This window comes from Apostichopus japonicus, chromosome 20 (assembly GCF_037975245.1).
Source record: "Apostichopus japonicus isolate 1M-3 chromosome 20, ASM3797524v1, whole genome shotgun sequence".
Taxonomy (NCBI): Eukaryota; Metazoa; Echinodermata; class Holothuroidea; order Aspidochirotida; family Stichopodidae; genus Apostichopus; species Apostichopus japonicus.
Window position 1 is genome coordinate 5,754,478 of NC_092580.1, and position 23,427 is coordinate 5,777,904.

Sequence of the window (23,427 nt, forward strand, 5' to 3'; positions counted from 1 at the left end):
ATGCCACCCTCAAAGGCAATTGTCTAATTCCCTGGATACTTTGAAAAACCAGTACCGTCAGGAAAGTAGGCCGATTTTTTTTGAGAAAAAAATCCACGTTATATGCGGGCAATACTGATGACCTCTAAGATATAGAATTGTAACAACTTAGTCACATCCGCTACCTTACTTTGTGGTCCGATCGGCGTTTCCGAACAGATTGATATGTCCTCTAAGCTTCCTTTTATAAAACATACTTGGAAGAAAATTATAGAAATACTAAGTCTTTTGGTAAGAAAAATTTAAAAGGTCAGTCACACCTGTTTGGTATTTCCACAAAATTCAGTTTAGCTTGTTAATTTCTGATAGTTCTCTGCCGTACCGATGCTAACGCTATAAATCCAAATCGTTGCCAGACATTGATTTAGAGTTCTATATATCTATCTGAGGAGTCAAAGCAACTCTTAAAGTTTTCCCTGACTAATACTGCATGTGTATTCCAAAGCCATCTTTTGTGTTTGTTCTACAATTTTGCCAAAAGTTGCGGCGTTTTTACTCAAATATAAAATTGCATTTTATTTCACATAGGTACTAATAACATGTAAAAAGTAACTTGAACTGGGAAATTTCCAAAACAAAAATCTCCTTATGTTCGTCTTTTGAAATTTCCTAAACTGCTAATTATCGAATAGTATAGGAAGGATAATCAAAAATAAATAAGGGAAACGGCTGTTTTGAAGACCATCTGTATTACTCCGCGTGTTAAACTCGTAGATCGTTTCTGAAGTCTACATTTTTGAGGTGGTTTGAACCCTTCTTACCTTTCTTCTGGATATTTAAGTAGACCCTTTTGCACAAAATATTTTCAGGCAGGCGCGGTGCCTCTACAGGTGGCAGTTTGAATATCAACATTAAAATCAAATTAAATTCAATCCTGCCCCTGCCCCATGCCCCACCCCCGCCCCATCCAATCTGAAATATATAATAGTACTGGCATATGGGGTTTCTTCCCAAAAAAAAATAAACGTTTTTAGCGTCAATGGTAGCATTGACTAACCCGCATCAGTGTGATGTTCAAACTCCATGAGTGTAGCAGGGGTTATGTTGGTTTCGATGGTGTTTGTGCAGGGTTTTCTGTGTCTCAGACACAAAATGTTGTCGCTTCGATGATTCTGACGCATCAACACCAACATTGTGACGTATATCAGCCTGTCACAAGACCAGGCATATGCTACTGTGAGAGCGGCTTTATTATAATATTCACCTTATAAGTAAACAGTTATAGTTCTTTGCAATGTTTACTTTTTGTCTGTAAATAGTTCATAGGAATATAATGACTTTGCAACAGCGGTTGTTAAAAAATAACACAGTGGTTACAAACTGGTTATCTCATGAATGATGCGTATTAATGTGGTCGTAACGCTTAGCTTCTTTGACTTCAGTGTTAGTCTGTAAACTTTATAACGTGAAAACAAACATTGTATGCTAATGGTACAGGACACTTATTAAGAAAAATATTGCTTAAATTATCCAGAACTTTATTTCGAGTGGAAAAAGGAAAGTAAACAAGAAGAAGAAAGTTGACTATCGTATTTCCTTTCGACGACTGGTAAGCCCACCCCACCCTCTCTATGTACCGAGTGGAATGTAATATGAATTCATGTTATAACACGGTACCGTGTTCGCTAGCGATCACTTTGGCAGGCCGTAGCCAGGACTTGGAGGGGCACCAGCAACAACCTGAGCACCATACATTTTAGGAGGGGAGCAATACTCGTGTCCTGTAACTGATGATGATCTTGTACACATGATAGTGGCTCAAATGTGGGCGAGGGGGTGGGGTGCAATATTCTGGCCGCCCTGTATCGCGGCTTGGTTAAGGGCCTGCTTACCGTACTCCCTTTTCCATTTAGTATCCTAACTTCGACAATACCTCCTCATCCATGATGCACCCCACCCCTCCCCTCGTTTGGCATGACAGTGACTGATAAAGTGTCCGGGCGCTTACTCATTGGTGCAATCAGGACCCCCACGCTTTGTATTTTATTTTAAGTATAATTGCACACAGAACGGAGAGGGATTATAGATGGCATCAACCAAAATACAATAATATATTATATATTCCATTGTATAACTTTCTGTTCCATTGATGCCCTGTATACCTATAGATCTACACAAAAGTCAAAGTTACAATCGACAGCCTTTCGATAAATACATGTTATGGGAATATCCCGTCTTTTATCACTTCCGCTCACCTTCTTAACAAAATGCATTTCCATGCGTAAAGTTGATTTTGTTCCCTTGGAAATACAACTAACAACGCAATAGAATTGTTTAATAAGCAGCCCGTAAGATAGATATTGTTTCCTCTTAACACGCTTATATTTTGGCCACAATCTTTCAATCAGCTTCCGAAAGCCTAAAACTTGACCTTCCTAAGTATTGAGCGAATAAAGTATACACATAACCACCTCCTGCCTGCCAAACATTAAGTTGCATTCCTTCTCAAACAAGCCAATCTTACTAGGTTTGAATGTTATACACAAACTATACACAAACTCAAGAAAGTAATAGGAGGCGTAAATGTGACTAAAAACTTAAACGGTTTTATCAAGTTTAATTATGTATGATCATTCAGTCTTTTGAATTATATCTCGACACAACTATAACACGGATTTACCGTGCATAAATTTAGGACTAATTCAAGCAGATTTTGCGTTTCCGTGCAGGTTTTGTGTGTAAGTTTTCTCGCCATTGAATACATACGATTAGATACTTTGTTCTTACTTTAGAATGTAACGACATTTATATAAAGTCTTTAAGAAAGTTGGTTGTTTATCAAAATGTTACAAATTGCTTTAAGTTTTAAATACCTTTCCGCTAGTTGATGACCCTGGCCTTTTCTTACCTCCGAATCAACTGATTATAAGTTGTTGACTTATTTGTTGTGAATTTCAAGTAACCAGGAACTTCGGATGAGAAATCACCGTCAATTGCATCCTTAATTCCACTTCAGGATCCTTGGTTTCCAATAAACGTAAGAAAGGTACCACGCCCACGTCCGCCTCTACCCATCACATGGTTACAATTTTTTTTTTTATATTTGCTTTAATCTTGATTTCTGTGCCTGTCTAACTTTTCTTGAGACTGGGATTTTGTTGTTGTTGCCCAAACCGACAAAGTATATGGTTAACGATGATGAAGCAATACTGTGTACAGTGTATAGTTTGCTATCTGTATGTTGTAGCTATAACATGTTCACGTGATTTCAAGCATAACTTGTTACTAGCACAATTCACTCACGACCGAAAGGAAATGTATACGAAGCTAATGGTGCAAGTTTTCAGATAAGTTGCCACGGTGTGATGGTCCTGTTTTCAGATTAGTTGCCACGGTGTGACGGTCCTGTTCTTGGTAGTAGTCATCACGGTGTGACGGTCCTGTTTTCAGATAAGTCGTCACGGTGTGACGGTCCTGTTTTCAGATTAGTCGTCATGGTGTGCCGGTCCTGTTTTTGGTAACGATGCCGAGGTTCAGTAACCTTTGTAATCGTGATGGCGTGTATGCGTGTGTATGTGACGGCCAGCTTGTAAACACAATATCTCGATATATACATTTGGAATCGGAATAACAATTTATTCTGTAAACTCCTTACCAGTGAATTAAATGGTTGATGCCTTGTCGACATAATAACTGATTCCTGATACCTTTCTTTATGTGTTGCTGATCATCCTCTTTATTTTGGTGTGCACAAGTTCACGTATATTAAAATGTATGGCTTACCACACTGCGGTCTGTTTAGGCATCGTAACCACTTAACGTTTTGGTTTTCTGGTTGTGTTCATGGAAAGAGGGGTATACTATCTGTGCGCTAGGCATACTGAAGGAAATGCATGTTAGATCTGAGATGGGGTTTCCCCCTTAACAGTGGCAAACACTGGAAGGCAATGTAACTTCGTTCACTATATTTGCAATATCTAAAGTTGAAATAACGAACATATTATGTCTTTGAAGAGTGGAATTATGTGAGAGGGAAAATATAGTTTAGAAACTGATATTGGACCATCATCTGGCTAACTGCTAACTAGATTTTGCCGTTTGCCAGGAGTAAATAAAGGCACTGGGTCATTTCTGCCAGTAGAACACATGGAATGAATGTGGAAAGTCAGAAATTTCGTACCTAACATAATAAGCCCTGTTAGAATTACTGATTAAATATCGGTAAGTATGGGCTTCACTCAATGCCTGTGCAGTAACCGATGCGCGTTGTCATTTCAGAGAAAGGTCAGTGAGAAATTGATTTTAACCAGCAGATTTTTTTATGCACTGGTAGTATTTTTTTTTTAACCAAGTGGCTAAAATTGTTAAATTCTATACCTGTATCGTTACACTCATAGTACTGTTATATATACGTATATCGTTTTAATCATAAAACATTACGAGATAAAGGTTGTCTGAACCACAAGGAGGGGGGGGGGGGACTTTTTCAAAATAATTTGTGAAATTCCTTAAAACATATCAAAGGCCAGGGTGTGTCAAGAGGTGAAGGAGTTGAAAGATATTGGGGTAATTACTTAGTTCCATGCTCCCCGAATCTTTCCCCATACAAACATGTATATATAGTCCATTTACACGTGGAGTTTTCTTTCAGGCGACATTGTCAATCATGTTTTTTTCTCCCATTTCGGAGTTCTGTCTACATCACAAGGAATTTAAACAGACCAAGAAAGTTAAGTCTAGTCCTACTCCAAATTATGACTGGCATGATGTACCTTTAGGGGTAAAATCGTTTGTAATCAAACCAAATGCCTCCACGAAATCTTCAGTTAATGGTCATTCATACCAGTAGATTTTTTATGATTATGCCATTTTTGCATTCCTCCAAATTTGCCAATGGTTTGGCATTGTCATCTCTAATATTGTTCATTGTCTTTTGACAAACAAAGACTCGCTGTCAGTAGGGTTTGAGACTTGCTGTCACATCAAGCGCGTCACACCCCGCTCTCCTGACCTGTCACAATCAATCAGGCTAGAGCGAAGATGACAAGCGCTGGTACCGTAAATTGAGGGACACCATGCTAGGGCTTGTTTACAATTTCAAATTTGGGATTCTACCATCTCCGTTCCAAGTACAGACCTACGGTAGTGGATATAGGCCATCCATAAATGAATGTATAGGTTTTGAAAGAATTCAGAACGTTCTTGAAGCATGCAGGCTTAATTAGAATTGTTTACCGATAATCTCTTCAGCGTGAAATTATGCACAAAATGAATAGAAAATGCCGTCTTAAAATTAGTGAATATAATATAAAGTGTCGTAGGCAATGCACAATTGAGTCATATTAGGAAGTGTCAAAAAATGGTCGCTAAACTGCTTCATAGTTATATATGTTGGATGCAGCGATAATGCCGAGGATTTGAACTTGCTAGTACTCCATATCTTGTTATACAAGAAGCGGTGAAAGTGTGATATTAGTCTTAGACCGTGGTAGTTCTGTTTTTGCTTGAAAATGATTAAATAAATTCACCGTACGCCACCCCTTTCCTCCACATCCCTCTCCCCACTCCCACTTCCCCACTACCCCACTCACGAGGCTAAATGTTAATCCGGAATGTTATATTGAGTTTTGTATTGCTTCTGAGGAAATAACTAAATGGTTTGTAGGTGTCGCACCGCAATTATTTGCTCCATTGACTTACCCAAAAAATTGGTCGCTTATCAGGCCACTAGAGCATAGAAGTTCTCAATTGACATGTCCTACCCACCATATCATAGCTGATTTCTTGGGATATCGCAGCACATTCGACGTTTGCCACCATGACCATTTAGATTTTGAGCTAGAAGTACACAAAGTTTAGCATAGTGCTCCCCAAACCATCTGCTAGCTCTCGCTGCGGAATCTTCTTGTTTCACCCGAGATTTTCTAACATGCCTAAATCACTTTCAATCCTGAAGATTTTTAGACCATCAGTAGTTTATTTCGTCCTCTTCAACATCCAAGCATAAAAAGAATGATGATGAAAAAAAGAATGATGATGAAAAATAATAATACAGTAGGTCAATTTAGGGCTATTTTCCGGTTTACGTGGACGTGTACTACTCTAATTGTGGTGCGATACCTGTATGTTAGACTAAGTAGCTCAGCCACTTTAATTAATTAGCCTCAAATGGTCATTTTCTTCACATTTAAAAGTGGTATAGCTACACAACGTGAACTGAGAGCATTGTTGTTTTTAACTGTATTCAACGTATGAATATTAATTTTGTTCTTTAAGACACAATTTAAGTTGGTTGTGTTCTCCGCGTGTCCTGTAGACCCCAAAGTGCCATGTATGGCCCGTTGGGGTTTCGGTAGATACGGTGAGGCTGACTGTTGCTGTATCTCATGCCATTGACACGAAAAAGGTTAAAACTTGACAAGAGCCCAGCTTGAACAACAATAAGTTGTCAATGGCAATCTACGTAGACGAATTACAATTTTATTGGACCGGTGCGGAACATAGCCTTACCCCAATTTTATATGTGAATAGTTGACATATTTCAAGAACATTTTTTTGTCCTAAATAGCCTACAAGACGCCCAAGTTTTTGCTCTTGGCCTTAATCTCAATCTTGTTTCACGTTACATTTTTTTATAATTTGTCACATGTTTCTTTTCCCGACAAGAAAGAAAAAAATTGTCATGCACGCAAGCACGGCTTGTCAGAAGCTATGCATGCGGCAGTCTTCGGAAGTAACCTGGACGTGTCATTGTCATCGCGTGGAAACGAGGACGTCAAAACAAATTAAAGAGAAAAAACAACTAAATGCAGGAAAAGTCTCAAAGGGTTTTGTAACCTCCATAATGATATAAGATGGGTGTCGGCTGGGAGGGGAGGGGGAGGGGGTAGGGAGGCTCTAAGGGTGGTGGTTGAGGGGTGAAGGCGACAGGAATTGCACCTTAATTGTATATCATCCTACACCTGTTGGGTGTGTTCTTCTGACATAGTTCTATCGCTAACTATACTTTCACATGCAAGTGTCAAGGTTTGAAACCACCATCTGATTCTGCGCAAACAATGGAATACCGGAAGCGAATAGAGAAATGTAAGATAGGGGACATCTGGTCATTTCCCTAAATTCCTTCATCATGTGATCTCGATATACAAATAACCAAGGTATATGTCACGTTTTCTCACACTTCGAGTGTGCCCTCATTGTACTCACCCCCCCCCCCATACCCTGCGGGATCACATCATGGTCGGACTTAGTTGCACTCGTAGCAATATGCCTGAAACCTTTTGTTCTCGTAAAGTGAACTTTAAACCCTCCAAGTAGATCCTACCCGAGTTCTCATAGAGAGAACCTTAGACTCATTACCAGGATATCAGAACCTCTGTACTCGCACCGTCATATAGACAGGCACTCTTGCACCGTCTGACTAATATGGAGGCCTTGGAGTGCCTCTGTACTCTTACTTACAGCCTATGTACGCATACGGAAAGCTGCATTAGTTTTAGAAACATCTTCACTCTTTACGGTAGTCAAGGCCGAAAGACCCTATACATTCATATGGATGGTTTTAGAGCCACTGTACTCATAGGGCATATTTACACGGGGAGGGCTATATATCCGTTTAAGTTTAATCGCCACGGTAGTTTAGGCCCATGGACCATGGCACAGGTTAATACATGTATAGACCTTTAATTCGTATTTAGGTTCTAGAGTGTACTTTGTACTACTACGGAGAACGTTATAGTCTCTGTACTTGTACATGCAAAGGGCCATAACAATCGCTGTACTAGTTATGGTGTAGCACGCATAGTCCTTAACTACGAGTACACAGTGGGTATACGGTCCTTAGCTACCGTAACGAGCAAATAGGCTCTAAAGCCCTCCGTACGAGTACAGCGGCTCTACAACCCCTCCATAAACGAGTGCAGAGAGTCTATGAGCCCCATATCCTCTATAGCCTGGCTGCATGCCGCCGTTTAAACTGATAAAATTATTTAAGTATAAATGCTGATATCATGCTCGTTATTGCCATGCATGAAGTTTGAAAGCACCAACAAGAATTTTATTTGACGCTACGGCAAGTCGGTCATTTTGAGTTTTTATCAATTCCGTGAACAAATTGAAGGTGTTTCGTTTATGGTCGTAACAAATTCATCACCATATTAAGTAATAACTCGTGGACAAACAACTCAAATGTGTCATGTTTAGCTCAAGGGCATGATATGTCAGAGTTGATCAATAACACCGATATAATTGAATCGACACCACCCGGAATAACCCTGTTGACCAGAATGATATGCCGTTGCCGTGCTAAGCGGCACCACAGGACATAAATTGTGACCCGAGGTTACCGATGCATAATCGCCCAGCTTCCAGCTGACCGTAACAAAATAAATGGAACGGGAAAAGTTTGACTACCCAGCATATTGTAAAGCGGGTGCTGGAACGTTCTCTTGTGACGTTTTATATAGGTAATCCTCCTTAGAAGAGGTGTCTGACTTTACAGCGGGGCCATCCTTGATGACAGTATAAGGACAAACGAACGCATAAACGCATCATTTTATTTTCCTTTCGTCTGCAAGAACAATGTAATTTGATTACTATATCGAAAACAATAAAACATGGTGAAGGGGCATAATGTTTTGGCAAATGTGCCTTAATTTGATTGTTCGATGAATAATTAAAATCTATATTGGTATATTCATTTTAACTTCGTATTCTGTCGCGGCATGCCGTTGAAGAAAAAAACGTCCACTTCTAGTGGGTAGGTGGTTCGATTCACCCTGACCAAAGATTCGACTTTTGATTTATCTAAAAATTTGCACGATGATCATGATGCATGATAATAGTTGCATACCTCAAATTGCCTCAAATTGCTTTGAGAACAGAAAGCACATTAGGTTGGTGAATTAGTTTGTAGTAGGGATAGAGGCTGGGCGGGGGGGGGTGGGGATGGGGGCGTACATTGTAAGTGCATTCTGAAGTCACAAGTATTATACACAAAAGGTTTTTCTCTCTAGCTACACCTATAACACCTAAAGACACCCACTAAATAAGACAGGCGCTCTCCGAGTCCGGTCACTTTTATGCGCTTTACATATGAACCCCCTTCCTCCGGTTATCTCAGAAATCAGGGGTTAACCTAAAGCTTCACTATATATCAATCACAGTGGTGACAATTATTGGTCACTTATACCAATGACATATACATATATGTCTATTGTCTGGCACCACAATGCAATAAATGTGTTTTTAGAGACATAAGACAGGTACCCAGGTCTCAGTTCCCTACTTCATGAAGGTGTGTTCTGACAACAGCTGTTTGGTCTTGCTACGTATAGTCTATGTAGTGTACTCAGCCTAACATGCATATCGTCACAAAGGTTACATTGTTAGGTTTTTTTTCCATTACGGAATGGTGTCAGTAGGCTATGCGTAATTACCCCTCCCCTTCCCCACCATAATCCGTTTACACTCAGCAAGACATAGATTATCGGCTTAATTTTTATTTATGGCGACCCTCGAAAAATATTGGCGACCGTTAACATTTTTTTAATGATTTGAAATTTCAATAGTTAAGCTAATGACCTTGTGTTAAAGTTATGTTGTGTATCGGACAAATTTTCATTTCCATTACTGAACTGATGCTCTCGTGTTGTCTGCCATCTCAGCCTGCTTTTACACAGTAATTTACTATTAGTCAATGCTTCCAGTTAGTAACTTTAGATCTTTTTGTTGGTACTGTTATCAGTGATATAAAATATAAATATTGGCATGGTTTCAAGGCCATTCTATACCAATAGGTCTCAGCTGATTATTATGGTAAGCCATTCTATCCTTATCTAGGTTAGCCATACCTGTTTTGATGGAGAGATTATCTTTTCAGTTATAACCATGAATCAATATAAACTGAACTTCTAATCTTATCGCTCTTTGTAATGTGATCTCAGGGAATTTATCGAATAACAATAAAGGCAGGGTGAGGGCTTAAACTATTGATATCTTTTTAGACTGACATGAAAAATAAACAAATATCAAATATCGCTATATATCACGACTGGATTAGACTTCCGTGTTGATGGTTTAAACTTGACTGAAGTGTGGTGTTTCATAAGGCCTATACACAAGACACGTTTGATGTTGTTATGAATGTACGACCATCGTATGATCGCATTATCTGTCACGCGTTCGATTATGTTATCTTAACCATCTCATAAAAGTACCAGCAACACAATTGCAACACTAGACTGCTAGAAGGATCCGATATGAGTATAGGATCCGAAAACTTGAGAATCTTTCAAGCCGCTGATGGTCATATTATTTTAGGTCCCCCTATACCCATTACCCAGGTGACGATGTACTATAGTGTACATCCGTCTAAAAGGTTATAAACATTGTCGAAGTACTTCTTTCTTGGCATGTTTTCAGTCATCGGTTGTGATGCTTGTAAGTTTAAATAAACTACTATAGCGGTCTACAAATCAAGGATTGAAGGCGTTTTAGAATTTTTTGGGTGAAAACAGGAAGGATGGGTTATGGGAGAGCCTACTATGGTGTGCTCGACATTTAAATCTTATTGCTCCTTATCTAAACTGTCATGATGGTCTATTGTGTAAGTTGCATGATATATATATATGATATATATATATATATATATATATACACGCACATGCTCAGTACCGTAGTAATCTTGGAACAGGTAATTGTTTTACAATCTTCTTGATCAACAAATGTGGTTTTCATTTATCGATATGATTTGTTTATTTTTGTTTATCTGCCGTAATTGAAGTTAATATTTAAGTACGTTTATAAAGAGATAATTCGAGTGCAGACAATATAAAACGGGAATCAGATAACAATAAGTTGTCGAAGAATCAACACTACTTTAGATAATAATAATTATAATAATAATAGGGTTTCGAAATCGATAACTAAGGTATCTATTAGTATCGCAGATAAACCACCCGGGAAAGATATTATTGTTATTAGACACAGTGACAAATGATCTGCAAAAAGCTTGACTTTCCTCTTGTAATTTTGTTGTCGCGAGTTCTCCTTTAAATGGAATGCATGCGATATATCATTGCATAGAACTCAAAGCGTCATGAAAGTCTTCATCAAAGTACTTATTTATCGAAATACCTAGCTCTTTATCTATCTACATATTTGCATTCATTAACTACTTGATAACATATAGATGTCTTCAGCTCTCTTAGTATACTGCAAGTGCATTCTTTACCCCATTTAGCCTCCTGTATAGCCTGATATATCTTCAAGACTATAAGTTCAACAAACTTTAAACAATCATATCTTTTTCATGATAAGACATGTTATATAATTTAAATTATTTATCTATCGATGAAGGAAGCGACTGGGCGCAAACGATGTGCAACGATGTAAATTCAATAACATGTGTATTGTTTTGTTATTTAATAGCTTTTTCAAGACGTTAATCTTCTGACTAGATATTTCGCCTCTACGTCCCGTGACTTCCAATTTAGTGAAGATAACGAGATTGCGTAACTATCTATAATAACTTGAATGTTACAACAGTTATTTCATGTTTTATTACACTATAGTTATGTGGATGTTACAAAGTTATTTGGATCTTACATCTGACAGTTGTACATAAAGTTTAAGAATGCACAATTTCGTTTTCCATGAAAGTTGAAGTTTTGGCTTTCACGGAGAAACGTTTATTTTACTTGCAATAACCTATAACGTTAATCTACAGACCTATATAGCTGTGTATATATATACGCCGAAGAACTTGTAGATTCATTATAAAGTAAGACCACTCACACTGTCCATGTCCACAAGACCACTCACACTGTCCACATCTGTCCATGTATATGGGGAGGCTTTGTATTCTTTGGTTTTAACTAAATGGACAACTTTCCAAACCTGTTCAAGCTGTTGAATATTTTCGTATTTTCATATCACCTTCGTCTGTCGAAAAATTTATCAAATCTTTTGATGTGCTCAAACATTGCTGGTGAGTATATAAATATATATTGTTTACTATATTGGCCAGTCAATCAACTGAGATGAATTTTGTTTTACTTTTTCTCCTCAAAGACAAAAGTGGTTCTATGCAGGTCATTAACGTTTACTGAAATTCATTGAACGAACAATCTTCTTAGTGATTTTATTTCAAATATCGCGTCGGGTTCCACAGATCTCCAAGGGATTGCGGTAAGTTAAAATTACATGGCGTGTGCATGTGCAGTCTCGGCTTGAGCTCCATGGTGCATTCTGTCAACTTTGGCCCAATAAAAAGACCAAGAATTAGCTGGACAGGAAAACAGAGCTAAAGTTATTTCCCTCACAGAAAAGTTGACTTTTGTGTAAGCCTATATAAGTAAACTTTATTGATTGTATAACGTGTATTCGAAGTGCTTGAATATATATTATATTGGTTAAATTTCTCGACTTCTGATGGAACAGTGAATAAAATAAGATAAAAACTGGAAAAAACGACAAACACGTCTTTCTGCATTGTGAATTGACTTCATTCAGTAAACGAAACATCGCACGAATTTGATAAAACCGACATTTTTATTAGGATGAACTGATTCGTTTGCAATAATCTAACGAATTTACCCTTTGCTATGCATATCAAAAAGTTTCTTGTATATACAAAATTAGGTGAAAATTATCTCTGACAACAGTTTCAAACATTCCTCTCAAATGTTTATCCTCTAAAACTTTCAAAATTACGTTGATTTGAATAAATAAAAACGTCTTTTGGGGAAGAATGTTTATCGAGAAATGTATAGGTTTGATCTTCACTTGCTATAGGCTAATTATTAATTTATGTTGCAGAAGAATTTGATTAGCATCATGAGAATTTGCGTCGACTTGGGCTCACTAAAATGTAAAATGATAAAATAGAAATTAATTGTAACTTTGGTAAACATGATAGAAGAAAAAAAAAAGACAGAGTTCCTCTTCCTTTTGATAACAATGTCGATCTTGACGAGAAGAAGAGGACAATTTGTTGATGGTTATTTTAAGCACGTGTGATCTCAAAAAGGAAGTGTTGGCTCGGTTCGGTGCGGTCATAACGTAACGGGAGAGAATGCTGGCATGCCGAGAGTGGGCGGGAAACCATTCTCTGCTAATTGCTCTGTCGCCATACAGATGGTCTGTTTACAGTCTGCTTGGATATGAACACCTACAGATCCTGTTGTGACAGTTTTTGTACCGCCGCGGTGAACTAAGTCGCAAATAAACGCATACGTCAGGGAAATTAGACAAAATATGTTGCCAAATTTAACGCATCTCCCTTTATTTTAACACACGTAAACATTATGTAAGGCTTTTTTGTTTTAAATCAGGGCAGATAAACGATTATTTGGGAACTTCAGGAGCACACATCACAGTTAGCTCCAACAATATATATATATATATATGTACAAACATGTATTATAAATAAATTGTTTTCTTAGACAAATACCGTATAGCTATGATTTTTTATGTTATAACCATCTTTATCATGATGGTTGCATGTTTTTAATGTACTTAAAGATATTAATACAGACAATGTTGTCATACACGTAGTAACGGTGTGTAGTGTATCATGAGCAAGATCAGAAGTTTTAATTAGAGCAGTCAGATTTTGTCATCACCAAGAGTATACCTGCTTTCGCCAGAGTTAAGTCTGTTTTGCCACGATTAGAGGTAAGCATGTTTTGTTACATCTCTATACCTAAGCATTGTATAGGCATAAAAGTGACTAACTTTAATTTCCTCCCTAAATTGAACCTTATAAATATTTAGGGCACTATGCATATTGCACCTGGCCACACTTTATTCTTTTTCTCTATAGCAATAAGAGGTGATGAGATTGATCGGTCAGTGACCAACTTTTCTACCCAACTTAACATTTTTTTGAGAGAAGTAAAGATTTCTGTTCCGCTAAACCCCAAGCATGTTTTGTATACCTTAAAGAGAAGCGTTTCCTTAATCTCGAAATTGATTTGGGGTGGGAAATAAAAGGAATTACCTTGATCGCTGTCTTCGTTTTTGTCTAATTATTGACAGCTTAATAGGACGGGCTTTGTTTGTTTTCTGTATGAAATATGCATAAACAATGGCGGTAAAATGATGATATTTTAATTGCCAATTTTCGGGTAGTTTGACATTATTATATAGATACCCTTTAACGGTCGTAAGCGTCATGTCATCTTGACTCCCGGGAAGCCTGATGGGTATGTCGTGCAAACAATTCTAAATAATATTCTTTTTACAGGAAAACAACAACTTTATCCCCGCCATCTTTCATCAGTATCACCCCGTCAGGTAGAAGAAAGAATCGAACTTGAATGGCGCGCTGGGGAAATTAAATCATGTAAGTTTATTAAACCTATACATTTCCATATAAGGTGTTACTGACCTCTCATTATATGAACCATATTAGTTAGAAAAAAAAATAACCTGACATTGTTTCGGAAATAAGTTACAATTATCGCTATAATTTTTCATTTTATCTCAAAAAAATGTTAATGAAAATAAAAGAAACTTTAAAAGTAACTTGATAATTTTTTTGAAGTCATGACAATATAAGTTATTCATTATGTTTGCTATTTGGTTTCTTATTTCATGTAATGAAATCTTTTCCATAGACAATAAGTCTTCGTTCAGTTAAGTTATATATTGAATGATAAAATTAATATAAACCTCCTCTTTATATCAATTTATTGGAATCTATATTTAGGGAGAACTTGAATCTTATGAGCAAATTTTGCTGGTAGATTATAGCTGTAAGAAATAAAGCAGAAATTCAATATATAGCTACCAGAAAAGTTGATTCAACTCATTTACGTGGAGATGGAGAATGACTTTAAAAAATGCGGTTTTATTTTACAGTTATAAAAAGTTTTATTTTCAATTCTAAACGGTCTTAGAGTGACATTTGCAACGGGGTTTTCTTTTGTGATTTTCTCTCTAAAAGAGAAACGTTAAACATGCATTTTACCCTGAAATGAGCAAAAACAAATATTTTTGTGAACATTCGCAGCACTAATAAGTTCAAAGACGAGAACCATTCCTGAAGTTTGATTAGTGCTTCTTAAAAAGATAATTTCTGGAAAATTGTGAATTCTTCCGCATTACCGGCAATGATATTTATATGTGCCATCAACTTGGATTATCCGTATAGTGGTAATGGCATTTTTTCCCCTGCCAAATCATTGCAGAAAAAAAGCCTTTAAAACGATACTTCGAAAATAGTCAACCTTCGTAAGATAAATAACTCTTTTAAACAACAAATGTTTTACTATCAGTGTCTTGTCACCAATGCGACTTATACTTGAGCCATTTACCATCATTGTGTTCTTGTCTTAAAAAATAGAATTAAAGCATAATTAATCTGGAACTATTAGAATAATTTTCATTTCATCTGCGTCATCTGTGTATATGCAACAGTATATACCATATTCTTCTTGTAATTGATTAAATTCATTCATTTAAGATGTGATGTCATTAAATACTTTAATTGCCGTTCATATGTCATGTAGTTACTTAATAATCCAACGTAACCAACTAATATATCCTAAAACAATGGCAACGTTCGAAAACTAATGTTATAGTGGCTGAGTGAATTTTTCCTCTCGTTAAAAGCTAACCAGTTTCCGAGGGCAGCCTGCTACTCGATTTAAGCGGATTCATTTGACGGATAATGGATCTATGGTGGATAAATAATTTTACTACGGTAATGGAATTGTCATTTGACATTGTGGTCATTTTCTCCAACTAAGTTTTCAAACCACTAAACCGCCCTTTGGTCTACCTGTATAGTAACTGTGTAAGAATCAACCGTGTACAAATTATCCGCGTGTTATGTCGCAAGTAATTTTTGAGTTTGGATGTGGTTTCTCCGATGCATGACTGGACTAGTGATGCTTGATACATATTGATGTTTAATACATCTTGTTCTTAATATAAGACTCCCATAAAGAACTAGTTTTGACATAAGTATATAAACTGTTAAACCATACTCAATGTAACACGTTTTCAGGTCAGATAGATAAGTATATCTGTATATATAAATTATCTGATGGAAAATGCTTACTTAACTGAACAATTTAAAGAAATTTTTTTTAGGTTAAAAACAGCAAGTACGTCATTTATTAATATTTTAATCTGGATGCAATTTGAACATTTTGATGTGCCAGAGTGTGTCTAATTGGCTACATAAGATAGCTTCTCATTTTTTTTGGGGGGGGGGCAAGAAATGTGTACAAAGTTCTACGTGAAACGTTATAGTTATTTTTATAGTTAGTTTTATTCTTCAAAAGGGTAAATTTAAAGTAATAATACTAATAACTTCTGGCCGGTCACGTTGTTACGGTTGCTACCCTGATGACCTGACGACGGATCTATTCACGCTTTCGTGGTCTCTTTAAGTTCCGACACACTTGTTATCAAATAGTTACACAATGCAAGAAGGGTCCTGGATGAATTGAAAATTAGATACAAAAAAAAAAACGGATCCATTTTATGGATGAGCCATCGACTGTTTACTGTCAAAGAGGAATCAGTCACCCTGGGAGATAATCGGCAACCCTGGAAAAAGCACTGACGCTATAAGAAACCACAATTAATGAATAGTAGCCTAGTAACCGCCATCGAAAACAGACTAATCCATACACTTCTTATAAATCATCCCCACACAAGTTATAATATCTACGTGATCACTCAGTTGTGTGGCTTGTCACTCTAAAATTGATATTGGAAACACAAAACTCACCGCTTGATAATTTATAACTGATTAACTCTACTATTGAGATGTCTCTGTTGTCATGAATATGAAAGTCGAGATGAGGGCAATTGTTTCTTGTGTATGTTTCAGGAATAAAGTTCCTTTTTTTAGAATCGATTCGTTTTGATAGCGCCTGCACTTGCTTGTTGGTTTGTTGAAAGATATTCGGTTGAGTGTTCGATGATAGTACTACATTGTCATGATAGTATTAATTCATTTGCACTTTACAACGGCAACGAAAGAGCTACGTACAATGGGGCCATAAAATTAATATTATTGAAACCATAAACAGAACAGTTGGTATTTGTGTTGATAGAGAGAGAGAGATATTTAAGTTAAATTTCTGAATTGAAAAAAACAATTAAATATGATATAAAATGTACCATATCATATAGCATATATTGTAATAGGAAAATAAAAATAACTCAAGCGACAACGGATTGAAAACTACATAAAAATTCTTCCTTTTTTTCGTACAGAAATTAAATGCTTCCAAAATCATTTCGTTTTCATGTGCAGTAATGAAATAAATGTTTATGTCAGCGTTGTCTATATTATATTGTTAGTAACTATTTCCATCTTACAAATTACGATATTGAGCAACTAAATTAAATAGAATCATAAGTTATATTTCATAATCCATAATGTTGCTTCCTTACAAAACTACATATGAGATAAAGGGGAAACTAAGTAAGATAAATATGTAAATTAATCATATACATATGCAATGATAACAACCGTGTTGAAAAAAATTGTCGCCGTGAGCAGAAGACTATATGTTTTGAACTTATAAAATGTTTAAAGTGCCATAAAAAGAGGAAGAAGTATGTACACACACATATATACACACCCACACAATGCAAAGATGGTTTCATCGGACAAGGTCTCCAGTGATTAAGATGGTCGTAATGTTTTATGTCTTTTCGTTGTTTTTTGTTTTAATATTTTTTTGTTCTAATTCATTTACAGAATTATTATCATTTGCCGAATCAATGGCAAACATGAATGACATGCGATCTGATGTGAAATGAAACTTGAAAACAGAAAGAAAGATGAATGAACGGGATTTGAATTGTGATTTTCATTTCCAGTGGCAGATAGCATCAAAAAACTTGTAAAATTCAACTCCGAAAGCTCCTTTAATTATTTCATAATCCATGCATTACGACAACGTCTGCCAATGCAATCAAGCTAACACACGATCAATATTTCGTACCTTGAATATTCTCTATAGTTTGATTCACATGAAAAAAATTATGACGGGGAACATTCTTATAGTACAAGTTTTCCGTTACACAACATATTATATATAGGCCTATATATATGTGACAGTTCTGTGAGTAATTTCAACTGATTCCTATATATAGGTTTAAAAGTCAAACCGGAAGGGATCTAAACTAAGTCCCTATACAATACGTCGTGGTGAAAAGAAAACCACCAATAACGTCCATTGTGTTGGTCACTCCAATGAATATATATGACTGCCTTGTTCTTTGAACACCGTTATACGTTTGTCATCCTGTGAGGTCGAGGGTGGGCTAGCCCCTCGATCTGTGACTCAAAGGACCCTCCCGTTTCATTTCTATTCATAGAAGAGGATGACTTCAATACTGCACCTCAATTATACTTTAAATGTCCCTTTATTCGGAAGCCACAGAAAGACTCATCAAACCCTTTCAGTTCGTCCATGATGTCACTTACTTAGATCTTGATGGAACAGATTGGTTTACCAAAGGTCTTAAAGTACTATTGAAGGACCATGGGAGTTGGTTGCTATAATAAACTTTTTGGACAATGTTTTATTTAGATGAATACAAAGTTAGTTTTGATTCAAGAAACCTTAAGACAGAATGCGAAGGCGTAGCTTATTATTTGCAATTTAATTTTTTTTTCCAACACAGTAATTCCCACCAACCACAGATTCACTTTTAGCACTGACCAGATTAACGGTCCGGTAAAAGTCTATCTTGGTAAAGCCAAGAAGGAGGAACCCAATCAACTTTGCATATTATGAACATTAAAGTAAATGATGTTACTGAACGATAAGCCAACGCCTTACGAATATAGTCCATTGCTTTGACCAGGAATTGACGATTGGGGCTTCAAATTCTACCGATTCAGTGGTGCGACCAGTCTAGTTGGGCCTTGAAACACGATATCTTTGCGACTAAGCGGAAAATGGCACTTCAGACCCAGGGGCGCACCACTTTAGAGGCGATATGCCGTTAGGACAATCCGCCCCTGTATAGTAACCCATTATCTATTCCAACTCCCACCCTCGTCGCTTCTCCTGCATTGCTGCCCGCTATATTCAGCTGATTTATATACAAATATCACCGTGCCGGTCACGGCGAAAATAGGACGGGGTATGTTTATATCTACATGCGACATCTGACATGAGATATATAATATTGTGCCTAAATAGTTTTATACGCAACTTCTCGTCCCAATCCCTACTTCTGTATATAATTCCATTAAATTTATTCGTGCAAACAAACCGATGTCTGGATGTGATCTGGATTAAGAAGCGTTATTCTGGTTATGTTCGACAACTTCGATATGTTCGATAAATTCTGGTAATGTTCGATAATTCTGGTAATGTTCGATTGAAGGGAACCGGGAGAAGTTTGGTGCTGTTGCAAAATATAATGAAAAAATATAGCCCTCCCCGCCATGTATAAACCCATTTTAAATTTCTGCTGGTTGAAATGCATGACAGGTGGGACCATGTTTAGCCTTCAAATGGCCATGGCCAATTTTGTAGCCTACACTCGGATATTTTTTTCAAGTATACTTTTTAAGAAAAGTCACGCAAGGTAGAGCCGGTACACGTAAACCATAAGTACTAAGTAGCTCTATCCGCAACCCCCTATGCATAGAGACTGTAACCATGCAAGACATTCGTTTAACGATTTTCGGTATTGCTCCTAATAACTTGAACAATGTAATGCTTTGAACGAATACGTATCCAAGCATGATTGAGTGTTTTTGAACGTAATATGTTGTTTATATGATTTATGTTGTTTGCATGATCCGTATGTAACAGTATGTGGAACTGTTCACTACTATGAGGGGTAAGCAATTATTAAACAATATAAATGAGGCGACGTTAAGCCTTATTATTACGTAATCAGGGGAAAAAGAATGAGCTTCAGAATAAAATATTACAAACAGTAGACATTTGTCCGCGGTACCGAAGTTAATTGACGGAGTCCTATAAAATGTCACGGGAATGAAGAATTAGAATCGCTACATAAAATGAACCGCAAAACTTCGGAATGCTCCACTATTTTGAGCGTCATTTTCCTTACTGTCCACATTGATAACTTTTTGGCAACAATACTTTGAAATTTTGTGTAGCAAATAATAGCACTCATATTTATTAAATAATAGCTGTGTGTTGAATTTCGATTTGTCTGCCATGTTATCCTAAAAAGTATTATATCACATGCTCTTGTAAAAATTATCCCCTACAGATTGAATGAACAATTCCACAATATCACAGATTTATCGTAGCAGCAGACAGCTGGGTTTAGAGGAAACTAGTCACAGTGTCTGTAAACTCCTCAACGTTCTTACACGTACTTTGTATTGAGTGTAGGTGTCGGGTTATCACAAGTTGTTGGTGCATATATGATCGGGACATCAGCGCAGCTGATCTTAGACTGATCCTGAAAGAAGCAGAGAACGTCCACATTTTGACTAACATCTTGAAGTTTTGGAAAGCAGATGTTTCTAGCTGCAAGGTGTAATATATAAACAACTGCAAGTCTAAAAGTTACTTCTATTCTGACCCACACCTGCCGGCATTTATCGACTAATTGTCCACGGGACGAGTACTGCTATTGTTGCGGAATCTCTAACTTCTTAGTAATAGTCGTGGTTAATCCAAACCACAAGAAGTGAGTCACTTAACGATTACACAGTTCCAATTAGTACCAGGGAGAAGTACTTTTACACGGCACCCCAAATCTGCTCTGGAAATTGAACAGTTAGCTGCATTGGCTGCCTGGTTTAAATTACTGATAATATATTTCCTGGATTAGACTACTCCAGAATCATTCTGAGATAACATGGATAGACCTACTACAGCGGTTTTCATAACTTTTTCACTGCTGATAATAGCAGCCTCCTCTCTTACAACAGGTGAGTTTTTCTATACTCCATACAATAACTTGGTGGGGCCTAACAAATTTACAAAGTAGCAAGGCTAGCCTAGAATAGAATAGATGTCTAGCCCAATAGAGGAAATATTTGGGTTTTCATATGGCTGGTTCAATAGTATTAGTACTTAGTAGGCTCTGTACCAATTTATTTTTGGCTGAACGATTTCCGGACAAGGAAGATATGAAACTGAATCAGTAGGGCCTAGGCCTAAAGGCTATCATGGACTGACATGCTATTAACTTAGGCTAGGTGAATGAAAGGAACTTATGCCAGGCATGGGGCCTAGGCAAACTGGTCAAACTGTAAGGTTATGTCAGGGCAGGTATCCTATAATTAGGCTCAACTATACAGGATATCAAGGCCTCAGCTATTGATGTTGATGTTATCATAAGAAAGTAGAGCTTGAGTTCCTTCCCTCCCCCATTCCTCCTCCCAGTGTGCTACTGCTAGCATGTCTCTCAATGTCAATGGTCAGTACTAAGGTGTAATTTTTCCATCGTTGCCAACTGAATGAATGGTCCACAATGTAGTGTGGCCAGTCAAAATCATTAAGCAGTTGCAACTTGCAAGTCAACGTTCCTTTAAATGACACCTTGTCATACGGAGTGTTAAGGTGTGTTAGCTCTTTCATAAGGAGTGTTAGCTCAGTGGTTACCGCCAGTGCCTTTCAATCATAACTAAAGGTCCCCAGTTCGAGTCACTCCAAGATTAATGTATGTTGTCCAGTTTTAGAGTTGTTGAAAATTCATAATCATGGACGTTAAATATGAATCTAAGAGACTGACCTCGGTCATGCAATACATATAGTCATAGTGTTTCAAATTATGCAAGGATTATAGGGCATTTTTATCTTTCTATTTTGTAGATAGTCATGGAGTGAAACCAATTAGAGCTTAAACTGATTGAGCAATTAAGATATAGTTATGAAAAAATTCATTGAACCACAAACCTATGCTTTCATTTTGGGATAACTAGCACCCTTGGTTAATTGATAATAAAACATACTATAGAAAGTGAGGAACTGGTTTTTCCAATTGTTGTGAATTTTTGAAAAACAAAACCTTAGTTTACTTCTCCTATATAGGTATGTCTTAGACGATGGATAGATCTTAAACACCTTACAGTTCTAAAGGTTACATTCACATCAGGTAACATTCTCGTCATCAGGCACTGATTTCAGATCACCGACAAAAAAAAACCTGTATGTGAACCCACTGGTGATCATGATCACAAGCGAGTTTGTAAAGGATCAGATCAATGAGTGTATTATCAGATGACACCTATATACTGCATCTCATGGCAGGAATTTCACAATGTCACCGCCAAATGCTGCCCTCCCTTTATACATTCCAAATGAAGTTTGGGGTACCCGGCCCACTATAGGAGGTTTTGGGAGGTTTGTGGGAGGATCAGACCCAGGATTCAGGATTATTAGAATCGTCATTCTTGACTTAAACAATGGGAATAATTTTTTAGACTGTGCAATTTGGTCCTAATTGGTCAAACAAATGTAGGTTGTTTCTCAATTTACCAAGAAGTATGAATTTTAGTTCAATAGTTGTTGGAACAAATGAATAAAGTTAAAATAGAAATTTTGTCAACTACTGTAGGTCTGCCACTGCTAGTTGAATAGGGTAAGATTAAGTGGCAATTATTTGAAGAATTATTTTTTAGAAATTGAGGAGTGTAATCTATTGAAAGTTAGGCAAGATTTTCATCACCAGATTTATAGAGTGGAATCACTTTTGTAAGGTTTAGGTTCTGTGGAACATTACCTTTATGGAGATTTAGCCCATATGGTAGATAACACTCTGGCCAATATGTGATGACATCAGCATGAGGTGGGTGGTAACTAGTCGAATACAGAGTAGCTAGATACATTTTTCTGGAAGCATGTGATCAGACTGTCATGTACAGTAACATCACAGTTTTGCCCGAGGATTAGTGCAGGCAAGATCGGTATTTGTCTGAACATGCTAGATGCACCTTATCACCGTCCTACACTTATAATAGACTTGTAGCTATGTAGCCTCCAGGTATATTTTGCTGTGATATGCATTTTGGAATTCCAACATTTCAATAAACCACAAACTCTGTATATTGTCAGAACAGCCAAAAACTAGGTTAAGACCTAACCAGCTTTTGCAATTCAATCACTGCATGATCAAAGGTACTTGGCATCATAGTTCTATTATTAGTAACCATCGGGGATGGTAATATCAAATATTTTGTAGAAATTCTACTGATCTGTATGACATGTATACCTCAATACTGTTTACAAGCACAGTTGATTTACTGCATAACAATTAGTGTCTGTTGTTGATCAGAGTATTCCCAGGACTACCTACTGTAGTACCTCGCTGTCTTTCTCTGTTTGTTTCGGGCCTATAGATAAATCTCTAAAGTCAAGTTACTGAAGCTCACTGTCTAAGGACCAAGGTGCCTTTCCAAGATAAAACAATGATTTCTCCCTTTGAAACTAAACCCTATCCAGAGGTCATTTATTGTCAAGGCTGTCTAGC

At 37.0% G+C, this 23,427-nt stretch overlaps 1 protein-coding gene across 5 annotated transcripts in view; it reads left to right on the top strand.

The window, feature by feature from the left end:
* Nucleotides 1–20,249: 20,249 nt before the first annotated feature.
* LOC139962140 (uncharacterized) overlaps nt 20,250–23,427 on the top strand; it is a 42,045-nt gene continuing 38,867 nt past the window's right edge. The window contains exon 1 of one of the 5 annotated variants that reach the window (XM_071962068.1): nt 20,250–20,884. In XM_071962068.1, the coding sequence (XP_071818169.1) occupies nt 20,812–20,884 (73 nt within the window). In that variant the 5' untranslated portion in view covers nt 20,250–20,811. The remainder of the gene's footprint in view (nt 20,885–23,427) is intronic. The other 4 variants (XM_071962071.1, XM_071962070.1, XM_071962067.1 and 1 more) reach the window with 4 other exon arrangements.